The sequence below is a fragment of the Sorex araneus genome, chromosome 1, assembly GCF_027595985.1.
Source record: "Sorex araneus isolate mSorAra2 chromosome 1, mSorAra2.pri, whole genome shotgun sequence".
Lineage (NCBI taxonomy): Eukaryota > Metazoa > Chordata > Mammalia > Eulipotyphla > Soricidae > Sorex > Sorex araneus.
In genome coordinates, this window is record NC_073302.1 from 25,631,989 (window position 1) to 25,645,925 (window position 13,937).

At 49.1% G+C, this 13,937-nt stretch overlaps 1 protein-coding gene across 1 annotated transcript in view; it reads left to right on the top strand.

The window, feature by feature from the left end:
• The first annotated feature begins 2,341 nt into the window (after positions 1–2,341).
• FRRS1L (ferric chelate reductase 1 like) overlaps positions 2,342–13,937 on the top strand; it is a 37,505-nt gene continuing 25,909 nt past the window's right edge. The window contains 3 exon segments of the mRNA XM_055125026.1: positions 2,342–2,438; positions 4,727–4,791; positions 4,793–5,135. Coding sequence (XP_054981001.1) covers positions 2,342–2,438; positions 4,727–4,791; positions 4,793–5,135 — 505 coding nt within the window.

Below are 13,937 nucleotides of genomic sequence, written 5' to 3' on the forward strand. Positions count from 1 at the left end.
AAATGAGCACAGGAAGAAACCATGTTACTTTTTGCATGGGCCCCGGATCCCTGATGATGAACATATAGTGGAAATCCCCAGATTACTTGCAAACCTCATTTTTCGTTCTGATTGCAAATTCTCCAACACCCCATCTCACTTCCCCCACATCCTTCAGAAAAAAAAATCCCACATGGTTTTACAGACCAATTTACCAGGAGAAAAAGCTGGCTTTGATTTTATTTCAATCTCTGGTGCCATCACTGCTAATTGTAGTACTTGAAGGAAATAACAGAGAAATTGTTCAGTAGCTTGGATTCCAAACCAGAGACTCAACAGTGAACTGTAACTGCTTATATATTTTTCCCCTCTGCACCTGCAGTGCTGAGGAGCTTTGTGATGCCATAGATGGATCTTAGGGCATCTCACATGCTAGACCTGTGCTCTGCCTCTTGAGAGTTATCAGCAGCTCAGTATCCATTCATTTTGTTTTTTTTTGTTTTTTGGGTTTTGGGTTTTTTTTTTGTTGTTGTTGTTTATTTGTTTTGGTTTTTTTTTTTTTGGTCACACCCAGCGATACACAGGGCTTACTCCTGGCTTTGCACTCAGGAATTACTCCTGGCGATGCTCAGGGGACCATATGGGATGCTGGGGAATGAACCTGGGTCGGCCACGTGCAAGGCAAATGCCCTACACGCTGTACTATCACTCCAGCCCCAACATTCCTTCATTTTGAACTCACCCAACTTTCCTTGGGAGACAGGAGGAGAGGAAAAGAAAGCTGTTTCCATTTTGAGAAAGAGACGTGTGTGTATGTGTGTGTGTGTGCGTGTGTGTGTGTGTGTGTGTGTGTGTGTGTGTGTGTGTGCATGAGCGTGCGCGCGCTTCCCTTCAGTTTTTACTGTTTTGATTTTGGAACTTCACCAGGCAGTCCTCAGGGCTACCCCAAGCATGGTACTTAGAGGACCAACTGGTGTTCAAGACTGGAACCTGGGACTTCAGCATGCCAAGCATATGCTCCAGCCCTTTGAGCTATTATCCAGAGAGACAGTTTTGTTTGTTTGTATTTGGCCACATCTGGTGATGTCCAGGGCTTACTGCTGGCTCTGAGCTCAAGGATCAGTTCTGTTGGGCTCGTGCCGCAGCCTGCGCGGCCAACTTGAACCTCAGCCGGAGAGAGGGAATGAGAGTTGAGTGGGCTAGGGAGGACCGCATGCAATATACGGCATACAGCAAGTTTATTGAAATCCAAGCAGGTTTATATAGTCTTATTTTAGCAACGATCAGCAGGTTACATAAGTGGCATAAACATTATTAATCAAGCGGTGCAGGCAACTTTATTTTTGCCAATATTACTTGCTTTTCGGTTCCTTCTCTCAGCCTTGAGAAACATGGGAAAGCAGATGTGGCCTTGAGCATGGCCATTGCAGGCGCGAGCCAATCCTCCCTTCAGCCTCCTCTCGAGTCCAGCTGCCAGAGCACGGTGGCCCTTCAACTTTTCTCATGAGGCAGAGCATGGTGACCCTTCAACCCCCTTTCCAGGCTGGCCGCCAGTCAAGATCAGTTGTCAGGGGATGACTCGCCCTCATGCCACTTTTCTCCATACTCATTCCCTTTTACAGGAACTAAGGTAGGGGGTGCCTAGGCCCCCTCCTCACCCAGTCTCTGTTTACAGGGACAGAGGCAGGGGGTACCTAGGCCCGTCCCCAGCAGGCTCGGGGAAACAAGTGGGGTTCAAACAAGAGATTGAACCTGGGTCAGTCACAGGCAGGGCAAGTGCCTTCCCCGCTGAACTATCTTTGGTCCCAGAGGCAGGGTTTTTGAAAAGGATGACCCATGAACATATTTTTAATCAGTTGACTTTTATGTATATTAGAATCTTATCCATTGCCTGGGGCTGGAGCAATAGCACAGCGGGAAGGGTGCTTGCCTTGCATGCGGCTGACCCGGGTTTGATTCCCAGCATCCCATATGGTCCCCTGAGCACCACCAGGGATAATTCCTGAGTGCAGAGCCAGGAGTGACTCCTGTGCATCACCAGGTGTGACCCAAAAAGTAAAAAAAAATCCATTGCAAAACTTTTATTTTTTAAATAAAGTCTCTACTTTGGTTTTGTTATTGTTCATCTTTCCTTTTGCAAACAATAAATCTGGGACTGGAGCAATAATCAGCAGGTAGGGCATTTGCCTTGCCTGCAGCTGACCCGGGTTTGATCCCCAGCACCCCACATGGACCCCTGGCTCTACACTGAAAGTGATCTCTCAATGCAGAGTCAAGAGTAAGCCCTGAGAACTGCCAGGTGTGGCCACCTCCCACCAATCAAGCAATAAATATGATTTCTTGATTTTTTGCAACAACTGGTATGTTGGGACAACTAGTGAAGCTCAAGGTTTTCAGGCTTTACATCCTTGGCATCTATGAAAATAAACCTGAAGCATCAGATGATACCAAGCAAACAGGTGACCTTCTGAGCACATAGCACAACTAATTCTGACAGCAGAAGCTTCCCCTAGCTTCTCAGGGTCAAGAAAAAAAAAACCTTGAGATCCCTTGTTCACTCTTGAATATTCATACCTCAAAATTGTATGCACCTTCTTGCAGGCCATGAAGACACAGACCCCCATTGGTGCTTGCTTGCCCCGCCCTCCTTCCTGGAGGCTTGTGGACCAGCAGCTCCTGGGCCTGCACTAGGAACCTCAGTGCTTTTCTGCCTCCAAAGTTATTTTTCTTATGCAATCAAGAAGTTGGAAAAGTAGCTGCTCTGCAGTCCCTCATTTAAAAAAAATTATATATATATACATATATATATAATGTCCAGGTTTTTTTTTTGTCACACCCGGCGATGCATAGGGGTCACCCCTGGCTCTGCATCAGGAATTATTCCTGGCAGTGTTTGGGGAACCTTATGGGATGCTGGGACTCGAACCCAGGTCGGCTGCGTGCAAAGCGAACGCCCTACTCACTGATGTTCAGGTTTTATAGAATAAAACAGCCACAGTTGGCAGACCTTGTCACACGACAACCATCCTTTTAATGGAGTCTAAAGAGCAGACTTGGGTTAAGTGCGAGGTGTGAATAAATGGACGGTTGAGTAAACAACTGAAAGTGGATTGCAGGCAGCACGCGCTAATCGGGCACAAGAGAATTCAGCTAGGCCATCCAGACACCCACGTGTGGGCCTGCTCCCTGCAGAAAAAACAGCAAAGCTGTTTGTTTGCCAGCCTCTGAAGGGGATAGATTTGCAGTGCCAACTGTGGTGATTTAACACCCCAAAAGTCCTGAGAGGAAGCAAGTAAATCTAGTGCAGAAAGCTGGCTTCTCGTCTCCCTGGAGATTCCCAGCACTTCAGTGTCGCTGTCTATCCAGTTTTGTTCTTGTTCACTTCTGTAATGATCCCCGGAAGTAATCGGTCCACTAAGCACTTTCTCTAAATGCCAAAGGGCTGGAGCAAAGCACAGGAAGCTGCTGCCCTGATCGTGTGTGGCCAAGGTTAGACCCTCGTGGAGGAGGAGCCTGCTTTAACGTGGAGAGACAACATTTTGGGGATCTTCCTCAGATGCAGATTGTCAGTGGAACCAGTAATCAATGAAGCCAGCCAGCTTCCCTTTGGGGGCTGCCTCTGCGCTGGTGATCATCGGACCACCCTCTTAAGTAGCAAGGGTCTGAAAAGGCCACCTTAGTACACTGGTGATGGGCGTGATGTTGAAATTAGGTGCATGAAAAACCCTTATTAAGGGAGAAACCCTTACTAAGAGTATTGTAATCTGCTAGAGCTATATATAGTACAGTGGGGAGGGCATTTGCTTTGCATGCAGTGGGCCGGGGCTCATCCCTGGCCTCCCATTGGGTCCCCCGAGCTGCTCCAGGAGTGATTTCTGAGTGCAAAGCCAGGTAGTAACCCCTGAGCACCCCAGGTGGGACCCAAACGGTCAAAAATAAGTAAAAACGTTATTGGGGCCAGCATGAGATAGTACAGCGGAGAGGGCATTTGCCTTGCAAGCAACCATCCCGGATTCATCCCCAGCCTCTCATAGGGTCCCCCGAGCACCACCAGGAGTGATTCCTGAGCGCAGAGTCAGGTAGTAACCCCTGAGCATCACCGCGTGTGACCCAAAATGTCAAAAATAAAAGCGCTATTTATTGAGGCCTGAGCGATAGTACAGCCGAGAGGGCATTTGCCTTGCGCGGGCGACCTGGGCGCTCATCCCTGGCATCATTCCAGAGGGTCCACCAAGCACCGCCAGGAGTGATTCCTGAGTGCAGAGCCAGGAGTAACCCTTGAGCATCCCAGGGCCAAAAAGCCAAAAATAAATAAAAACGTTATTTATCGGGGCTGGCACGATAGTACAGTGGGGAGGGCATTTGCCTTGCGCGCAACGAACACGGCTTCTTCCCCGGACTGCCACAGGGTACCCCGAGCACCGCCAGGAGTGATTCCTGAGTGCAGAGCCAGTAGTAAGTAAGTCTTGAGCATTGAGCATATATTCATATATGTATATATATGTCACATATATGTATATATGTCATCTATACTGAGCATATATTAATTTATGTATATATTCATATATGCATATCCATATATTCGTATATGTATATTCATATGTGTATCTATTCACATATGTCTATATGTCAATACAAATATATAATTTAAAAAAAAATAAAGTCTTGTGGACCGCAGGATCTCCGCCAGTTGAGGGGGAATGAAAGGCGCCCCCGGCCCGGGGAGGGGGCGGCCGGCCGCCCGGAGGATGCGCGGGAGGCGGCGCGGCGCGTGCGCGCGCTGGCGGCGTTGGCGGCGGCGCAGTCCCGGCCCCGCGCCCGCGGCGCCCCCGCTGCGGCCCGAGCTCGGTGCGCAGCCATGGAGCGGCCGCCCCGGCAGCCGCAGCCGCAGCCGCAGCCGCGCGCGGGGCCCCGGGCGCCGCCGCTGCTGCTGCCGCCGCCGCCGCCGCCGCCGCTGCTGCTGCTGCTGCTGCTGGCCGGGCTCGCCGCCTGCGCCGCCAGCCCCGCGGACGACGGCGCGGGCCCGGGGGGTCGGGGACCCCGGGGCCGCGCGCGGGGGGACGCGGGCGCCGCCGACGAGACGGGGCCGCGCCACGACTCCTCCTATGGCACCTTCGCGGGCGAGTTCTACGACCTGCGCTACCTGTCCGAGGAGGGTGAGGCGGGGGCGCGGCGCGGGGCGGGGGCGCGGCGCGGGGCGGGGGTCGGGGGGGAGGACACGCGTGCCCCGTGGAGGCTCGGCTGCATCGCCGAAACCCGGTGGGGGCGTCCCGTGCACCCCCTGAGCCGCCCGCTTTGCAGGTGGAGAGACTTGAGGCCGGGAGAGCGGCGTGCGCCCTGCAGGGGCTGATCCTCGGCCACCTACGCCCCCACTCCGTGCCCTCCGGGTCTGAGCATCTGGGGTCCATCCTGCCTGGCCGGGGGTCGGGGTTAGGGTAGTCCGGGGAGCAGGGCGCCATCCGGGGCGTGAGCGATCAGGGCAGCCAGTGGGAGCTAGAAAATGCCCATTTTAAAGAGGCGCTTCTTAATTTCAGTAGGTCTGTCTGGGTTGACCTACATTGGCAGGGCTTCGCGCCCCAGCCTCTGCTGAAGCATCGCGTCCCGGCCGCTGACTGCTGTGCCCGCAGAGCTGGGTCACCTCTCCTCCCCCTCCCCCATCCACCCCACTTCATTTGTGCCACCACATGGTACGATCCCTCACTGAGCCACGATTGTTGGGGGCCTGCTGGGTCCCGACTGTGGGCTTTTTTTTTTTTTCCCCCAGTCCGAGGACTCCCTGTGGAGCTGGTTCCGTAGGCACAAAAGGCCAGCCGGAGGATTGGAAGCTGGCCTTTTTTTGTGAATTGCAAAGTAGTGATTTCCCCTCTCCTTGCAGGAATCAAATTGAGACTTGAAATGCTGTGTGTCCCAGCGACCTAAAGCTTTTTTTTTTTTTTTACTTAGCATTCATTGGGTTCACCTGCATAGAAAAACACAGCTTCTACTAGGTAGACGTTTCCTGTCCAGTGTAGAATATTATCTAACATTTGGCGACTGGGCTATGCTCATTAGAGACGCTCCATCCTGGTCTTTCTCTAGCTTCAGGATTATTGGCTTATAACTTCAAGGTTCAAAAAACTGCACCCATGAGATTGGGGCGATAGTACAGTGGGTAGGGCATTTGCCTTGCTCGAAGCTGAGTTCAATCCCTGGCACCCTATATGGTCACCCAAGGCCCGCCCCCAGGAGTAAGTGCACACCAGTGCACTACTGATGTGGCCCCAAAATAAACCCCAAAAATCTATATAAATTAAAAAATTGCAACCATCCCATGAACTTTGCAGGTAGTGGGAAAGAGGAAGTTGAGGGGAAAAGATACTTGATTAATTTAAAAGGAAATTTACTCAAAAGTCCTGTCTAACAATTTACATTATTGGCCACAACTTTACCCATTTGGTACAAAGGAGGCTGGGAAATGTAGCCTTTTTACTGGCAATTAGTGTGCCCAATTTGACAACTAGGATGATTAAGAATGGAGCACCAGAGAGAGAGTACAGGAGTTAAAGTCTTGAATGCAGCAGACCCCTATTCAAATCCCCCATGCCATGTTTGTCCCCCTAAGCACCACCAGGCGTGACCTCTGAACTCGGAGCCAGGAATAGTGTCTGAGCACTACCCCCCTCCACAGAAAAAAAAATGATGGGAGAATGGATTTGGGGAAAATAGTTGGTAGAGGTTCAAGTGTTGAAAAAAAGACTCCAGTGTATAATGACTAAAATAATATAGCCAAAGAGATAGGTCAGCTAGCAGGGTCCTTGCCTTGCATGTAGTCAACCTGGGTAAGATTCCGAATGCCACATTTGGTCTCCTGAGCCTGCCCGGAATGATCCCTGAGTACAGAGCTAGGAGTAAGTCCCGAGCACAACCAAAAAAGGTGTGCCACTCCCCCTGCCAAAGAAAATAGGCTATTTCTCTCACACAAGTATAGCTGCCCTGTGCAGAGAACAGCTCTGTTTCCAAGGTGATTTGGGACCCAGGCTCCTTAGAACTTATCCTTCCACCATCTCTTAAGGCTTCTCCCTCCCCACGGTTCATTGAAGTCTGGTTGCTTGCATGTCCTTGCTCACCTTTGAGGAGAGGAGAGAGAAACGACTTTTAGGACCCTCCGTGGCCTTTTAGGGTGGTTCCCAGTTCTCTGCTGCTCCATTCCTCTGGCAGGCACGAAAGTCACATGACCTAGATTCAGGGGAAGCTGGGAGATAGAACCTTCCTGTGGGGCTGCCAGGTCATCAAGGAGAAGGAGAGAGAGCGGAGGTTGGGAGGATGCCAAGCAGAGGCAGAATCTGTCACTCTGAAGAAGGAACATTTCAACGCCCATCTGTTTCTGAAAACACCTAATGCATATTTATTAACTTGTCTTCTGTTTATGACACTGCTGGGAGATTCAGACGTGGAACATGAGAGCTTTTGTTCCTATTAGGCGCAAGAACCCAACAAGTGGAGAACAAGGTCAGATCGGTCTAAAGAGACGGAAGCAATGTGTAGAGTCCAGAGAGATTTTAAGAACAGGGTCACCAAGTAGTTGCAATTAAAAGGAATGCATTTTAGCATTGGGCCAGGAAATATGAAAGACTTAGGTGAGCCAGCTGCAGGAAGGCGGTACGTGAGGTGCCCCTACCATGGTAACAGAGCATGCCATCATGTACCAGGCCTCAGTCTGTCTGCTGGCCCTTGTCTCCCATTCTGCACGTGAAACTTGAATTTTGGCTCAAAATCTCTCTGATGTTTCCAGCGTGCTTCCAAAAGAGACTTTTGCTTTATGGAGAATTTTCCATCTCTTTGACTCAGTTGCCTTTTATAACCATCTCTCATCTCCCCTACACCCCCGTCTCACACACACACACACACACACACACACACACACACACATTCACTCACATTCACACATTCACCTCTGCTTTCTCTGTATGCTGTTTCAGTAGCTTTAGAACAAGTCCTACAGCCACCAGATGGGGGTGCTAATGGACCAGTTTGTGCAGTGAGCCAGCCAGGGCATCGCCCTGGGTGAACTCTGTAACCAGCGGAGGGAGCCTGATGGATTGGGGGCAGGTGGTGAGGAGATGGAAACATCTTCAAATTATCCTTGTGATCAATAGGAATGGGGTTGCCTTTTTCTAGCAATCAGGCACCTTTTGGGGCCACAAGCGGGTAAGGTGCTTTGTCTTGCAAGCAGCTGACCCAGGTTCAATCCCCGGCATCCCACTGCCAGGAGTGATTTCTGGGTGCAGAGCCAGGAGTAAAGCCCTGAGCATCACCAGATGTCACCCATAAACAAAGAAAAAACAACAACAACAAAAATAGACGATTTCTTGCCTTTATTCAGGTTCTACCCTTTTCTGGTTTTAAGCTCCCAAGAAACAGAGTTCTTGGTTCAAAGTGACCCAGTGGTATGCAGTCAGAAAGCAATATTAGAGGTTGGAGGTTGACAATAGAGAGAGAATTTGGGGCCGGAGTGATAGTACAGCAGGCAGGGCATTTACCTAGCACACGGCTGACCTGAGTTCAATCCCCGGCATCTCATATGGTCCCCCAAGCACTGCCAGGAGTAATTCCTGAGTGCAGAGCCAGGAGTAACCCCTGAGCATCGCTGGGTGATGTGTGGCCCAAAAAGGGGGAAAAATGCGAGAATTCACTGAAGCTGTGGGAGTGTCACTGACCAAACTGTGCAGGGACTCTTCCTCCCTGCCTGGGTTGCTCAAGCTTCCCACGGTGAGAGTCGACGCTGGTAGATTTGGTGTCTCTGATCACCCCCTACTGTGTTCATTTTACTGTTTCTATCATGTTCCAGCTTAACGATGCTAGTTTTCAAAATACTCAGGGGTTCCCACTCTCTCAACCGGTGGCTCCTCATCCTTAAAGTTTCAACTCAGAGCCACCTCTTGCTGGGAGCCTTGCCTCCTGTTCTCCTCCCAGCCCAACCACGAGACAAGAAAATGCACCCTTGGGACCCACTCAGCCTGTCGTGCCCTTCTTGTTCTCTGTAACCAGGAGTTTGGATGGGATTTGGGTCCTTGAATCTTCCCATTCCTGCTTCTTCCTTTTGAGGCCCTCACCCCTAACCTGTCCGTTTAGAGTATTAGTAGAATGTTGACAGATTATTGCATGATTATGGGCAAACCCTCTCCCCTGAGTGTTCTCTGTAGTGGGCAGCGCTTCTCAACCTCTTTCCAACCTCATTTCCTTCCTGGGCCCTGCCTGCCCCGTCCTGCTGATTGGCTCCCTGGTCTCATAGACACCCCCCCCCCCAGTTACACCATTTGTCTGTGGCTTCCTTGGATGTCTTGGAGTCCCAGAGTCTGCCACATTGCTCCCACACGCACATGTGCATGTACACTCTCTCTCTCTCTCTCTCTCTCTCTCTCTCTCTCTCTCTCTCTCTCTCTCTCTCTCTCTCTCTCCCTCCCTCCCTCCCTCTCTCCCTCCCTCTCTCCCCCCTTCCCCTTCCCCTCTCCCCCCCCCCATTGAGAAATGCTGCTCTGAAAGAGCCATGTTGTGTATTGTTTTTGGTTGAAACCCAACTGTAGTCTCCTGCTCTCTTTTCCGAAGTGCTGAGGCCTGCAGGTGAGGTTTAAGGAAGGAACAGGCCTGGAATTAGCACATGGGGTGGGCTGGCCAGCCGCAGGCTCTGCCCCCCTGTCACACTTCAGGACGGGAGGAGGAAACCCAAGTCTCTGTGGCTGCTTAGCATTAAGGCATAGTGATCTGCCCACCTGAGTGGCCAGACCCATGCCTTTCTTTCTTTGTCTTTTTCTTGGGGAGCTGGGTAGGTGTTGGGGTCCACACCTGGCAACGATCAGGGCTTACTCCTGGCTCTCTGCTTGGGGGTCACTTTTGGCAAGGCTGGGAGGGCCGAATGGGATGCCGGGGAGTGAACCAGGTTGGCCTCGTGCAAGGCGAGTGCCCTTTCCCTCCAGTCCCCAGCCCAAGAGTTTCTGATTGCTGAGTTCTGCTCACAGTTTTTCTTGTTGTGGCAAAGGCTGTAAAACAGAAGAAAGAAGGACAGCTAGGGGGAGGAGGCAGAAGTTCCTTCATCTAACTGTGTTCTTTCTAAATGTGCTGTGTATGGGGTGTTATCCACACACACATATGTAAACTCAGCACACAGCACATGACATTGAATACCACATTACAGATGTCTTCTCGGTGGTGTCAAGTGCATACTTACTGCCTTAGGAGAAAAAAGACTACACATACATACACACACATGTGCCCACACAAATACACATGGCATACACACTCTAATTTATAGTAGCTCTTCTCTTGTGCTTCAGTTTGGATGAAGATAATATCACCACACCTTTGTTCAGCAAAAAATAAAAAGAAATATATGTATGGTCTAAGTGTGTGTGCGTGTGTGTGTGTTGTGTGTGTGTGTGGGGGTGTTATATGGAGAGGGCAGAGAGAATTTATGATCCACTAATCTTTTACTGAAAGTGAGATAGGGAAGTAAAGCTGAAATAAATCAGAAAGAGGTAAATAATTTAAAGGGAAAAGTCTACATATTTAAAGGCAAGTAATCTGTATATGACTTACCTTTGTATCATCCCTAAATCTAGCCTGATAGAATGCTCACTGGAGCTTTTAATAAGTATTACGCAGTGTCAAGCACTGTCCTAAATTTCATATCCCGATTCAGTTTAACCCTTGATGCAACCCTCGGGCTTAGATGCCACTGTTAATCCCACCATAGAGGCACAGAAACAGGCCCACAGAAAATGTAAATACCCCCATGGAAGTCACATTTGTGGAAAGTAGCAAAGAATGGTGTGTGTGAGGCTTGAGTTTGTGGGTAAGGCGGTGCAAGGCATTCAGCCAACCTGAATTGAGGGTCCCTGTCAGTATGTGTGGAGAAATGCAGGCAGAAAGGGGGTGATTATGGGCAAACCTGAGAAAAGGAATTTGCTCTTAATAGGTAGGCCATAGAGATTCGCAGGCTTCTCAGTGGTGGATTGCTCGGGTGAAAGGTGTGCTAGACAGGTATCCGTGTGTCTGTCTGTATCTATGTGTGCGCATGTGCTTGTGTTTCTAGCACCATCCTCAACAGAAACCCAGGCTCAGGCAGTCCTGAAAGAAGAAAAGTCTCTAATTCTCAGAGACTCAAACCATTCCTGGTAACACCTTCAAGGAATCAAGTACTAAATTAATACCTGAAGGCTGGGATCCAAGCAGTTAATTAGAAGCAATAAATAGCAAACCAGAAGCCATTAACCCACCCAGTGGAGTAAGGCAAAGCAGACTCAAGGGATAACGAGAAAGGCACAGAGAGTATCTGTGAGTTCGACAGAAAGGGAAACCACAAAACCATACTGAGAACCTGAAGAGTCAGTCAACCAAGAAAATAAGTACCTCTCATGTTACAGGGATGCCTGAAAGGAGACCGGAATCATTCTCTGAAGCAAAACAGGTATTGAAAGGTTTACAGAGCACAGGAGAAAAGAGAAGGAGGGAGAAAGAAATTTAGCCCTACTTCAATATGATTTGGTTCCAATTTTTAAAAAGGAAAAAATACCATAATGAAGAGTGGCAGGAAGGAACAAGGGGGAAAAAAAGTTACGAAAAATGGGGGAATGGACAAAGCTAAGTTTGGAAAGGAGGTGCTGGCCTGCCCTGGGTGTTTTAACTCAGAAAACAGGAATATAGGGAAGGAGCGGAGGGAGAAGGTGAAGGTTAGCCACCTGTCATGTGACAGGTGGATTTCTGCTTTGGACAGATGGCACTTGGAAGCAGAGGGGGGTGTGGGGATCCGAGCAGAGATGTTTCCGTTGCCAGGCGTAGGTTTCTGAGGCAGGAGTGAAGGAATGAGACTGAATTCCCGTGGGAGAAATCTAAGAAGTTCAGGCAGGATTGGGAGGCGGAGATTGGGTCATCAGGTCATGAGATTCTTTGCAAGACAGAGATTGCAGAACATTGCCAAGGGGTTTGCTTCTTTTCACAGGTAAAAATGCACAAGGTTGATCGTTGGGTTTAAGTTGTTGATAAACAGCAACAACAACAACAAAACAGACTTCCCAAGATAAAGAATAGAATACCCCTCAAGGGAGGAAGAACAAATAATAAAAATGCCATAAAATCAGACACTCAGGAAAAACAGATTCCAAAAGCCAGGGGTTTTACTTTGGACCAGGTGGATAAGTATATTGGTCATGTTTGTCCAGAGATACTACCGTCAGCAGGGTGTGAGAATAAAGGGAGATTTGTTTGAGGAACTGGCTCACACAGTCATGGCAAGTCCAAAATCAGCAGTGAGCACTGGCAGGCCAAAGGCCGTGAGGGAATCTGGACAGCTCAGGTCTGAGGCCATCTGCTGAGCCCGTGCCCACTCAGGGAAGGTCATTCCTTTCAATCCACTCTGACAGTGGGTGAGGCCCACTCACTAGGGCAGGCACTGTGCCTCATCCAAAGGCTCATGATGCATATGTTGAATGTTAATCTCCAAAATCACACTCTGAGAAATCTCTCAAAAGGGAGCGAAAAGTCATTGAAGATACTAAAAGCCATCAGTTGTAGTCTTGGATAGAGTGAATTCTATGGTATGTGAATTATAAATCTCAGTAAAAAAAAAAGGAGGCTTTTTAAAAAAAATTTTATTGAATCACCGTGAGATAGTTACATGCTTTCATGTTTGGGTTACAATCTCATAATGATCAAACACCCATCCCTGCACCAGTGCACATTCCCCACCACCAATATCCCGGGTATACCCCCCCTCTTTCCCACCCTCCCCTGCCTCGATGGCAGACAATATTCCCCATACTCTCTCTCTACTTTTGGGCATTGTGACTTGCAACACAGACACTGAGAGGTCATCATGTTTGGTCCATTATCTACTTTTGGCATGCATCTCCCATCCCAACTGGTTCCTCCAGCCATCATTTTCTTAGTGATCTCTTCGCTAAATGAAGCAGTCTTCCAGCTATGGGGCAGTCCCCCTGGCCATTGTATCTACTGTCCTTAGGTGTCAGATGGAGGCTGGTTTTAAGAACACTTTGTGAAAGTGAACTTGAAAATTTCAGTGATCGTTACACACACACACACACACACACACACACACACACACACTCAAATGAATTAGAAAACCTGCGCAGTTCATAAAAAATTGCATCAGTTAAAAAACCTCCTGAATCGGGGCCGGAGCAATAGCACAGCGGGTAGGGTGTTTGCCTTGCACGCGGCCGACCCGGGTTCGATCCCTGGCATCCCATATGGTCCCTCAAGCACCGCCAGGAGTAATTCCTGAGTGCAAAGCCAGGAGTAACCCCTGAGCATCGCTGGGTGTGACCCAAAAAGCAAAACAAAACAAAACAAAAAACCCTCCTGAATCAAGTCTAGGAAAAGTTTCAACAAAGAGGTAAGACCAAACTTAAATGTATTATTTCAAAGGACTGACAATACATACAGTATCCCAATTCATTTTATGAAGAGAACATAACCTGATTAGCAGAGATGATGAGATAATTACCGAAGAGCTTTACTCATGGACATAAGAACGTAAGCACCAACGAAGGTTTGGTTTCTTTTTTAAGTGTTTTTTTTTTTTAATGTGAGATAGACCATTTATAAAGCTGTTCATGATTAGGTTTCAGTCATGCTGTGTTCCAACACCCATCCGTTCACCAGTGTACATTTCCCAGCAACAAATGTCCCCAGTTTCCCTCCCGTCAACCCCCCCACCCCCGACCCTCAGCTCAGGAACTTAATAGATTAAAAGAAGTACTGAGGGGCTGGAGTGACAGTACAGTGGGTAGAGCATTTGCCTTGCACGTGGCTGATCCAGGTTCAATTCCCAGCATTCCATATGTTTCCCTGGGCATCACCAGGAGAAATTCCTGAGTGTAGAGCCAGGAGTAACCCCTGTGCATCACCGGATGTGACCCAAAAAGAAAAAAAAGAGAAGTACTGAAGGGTACTGTAAGACAAGA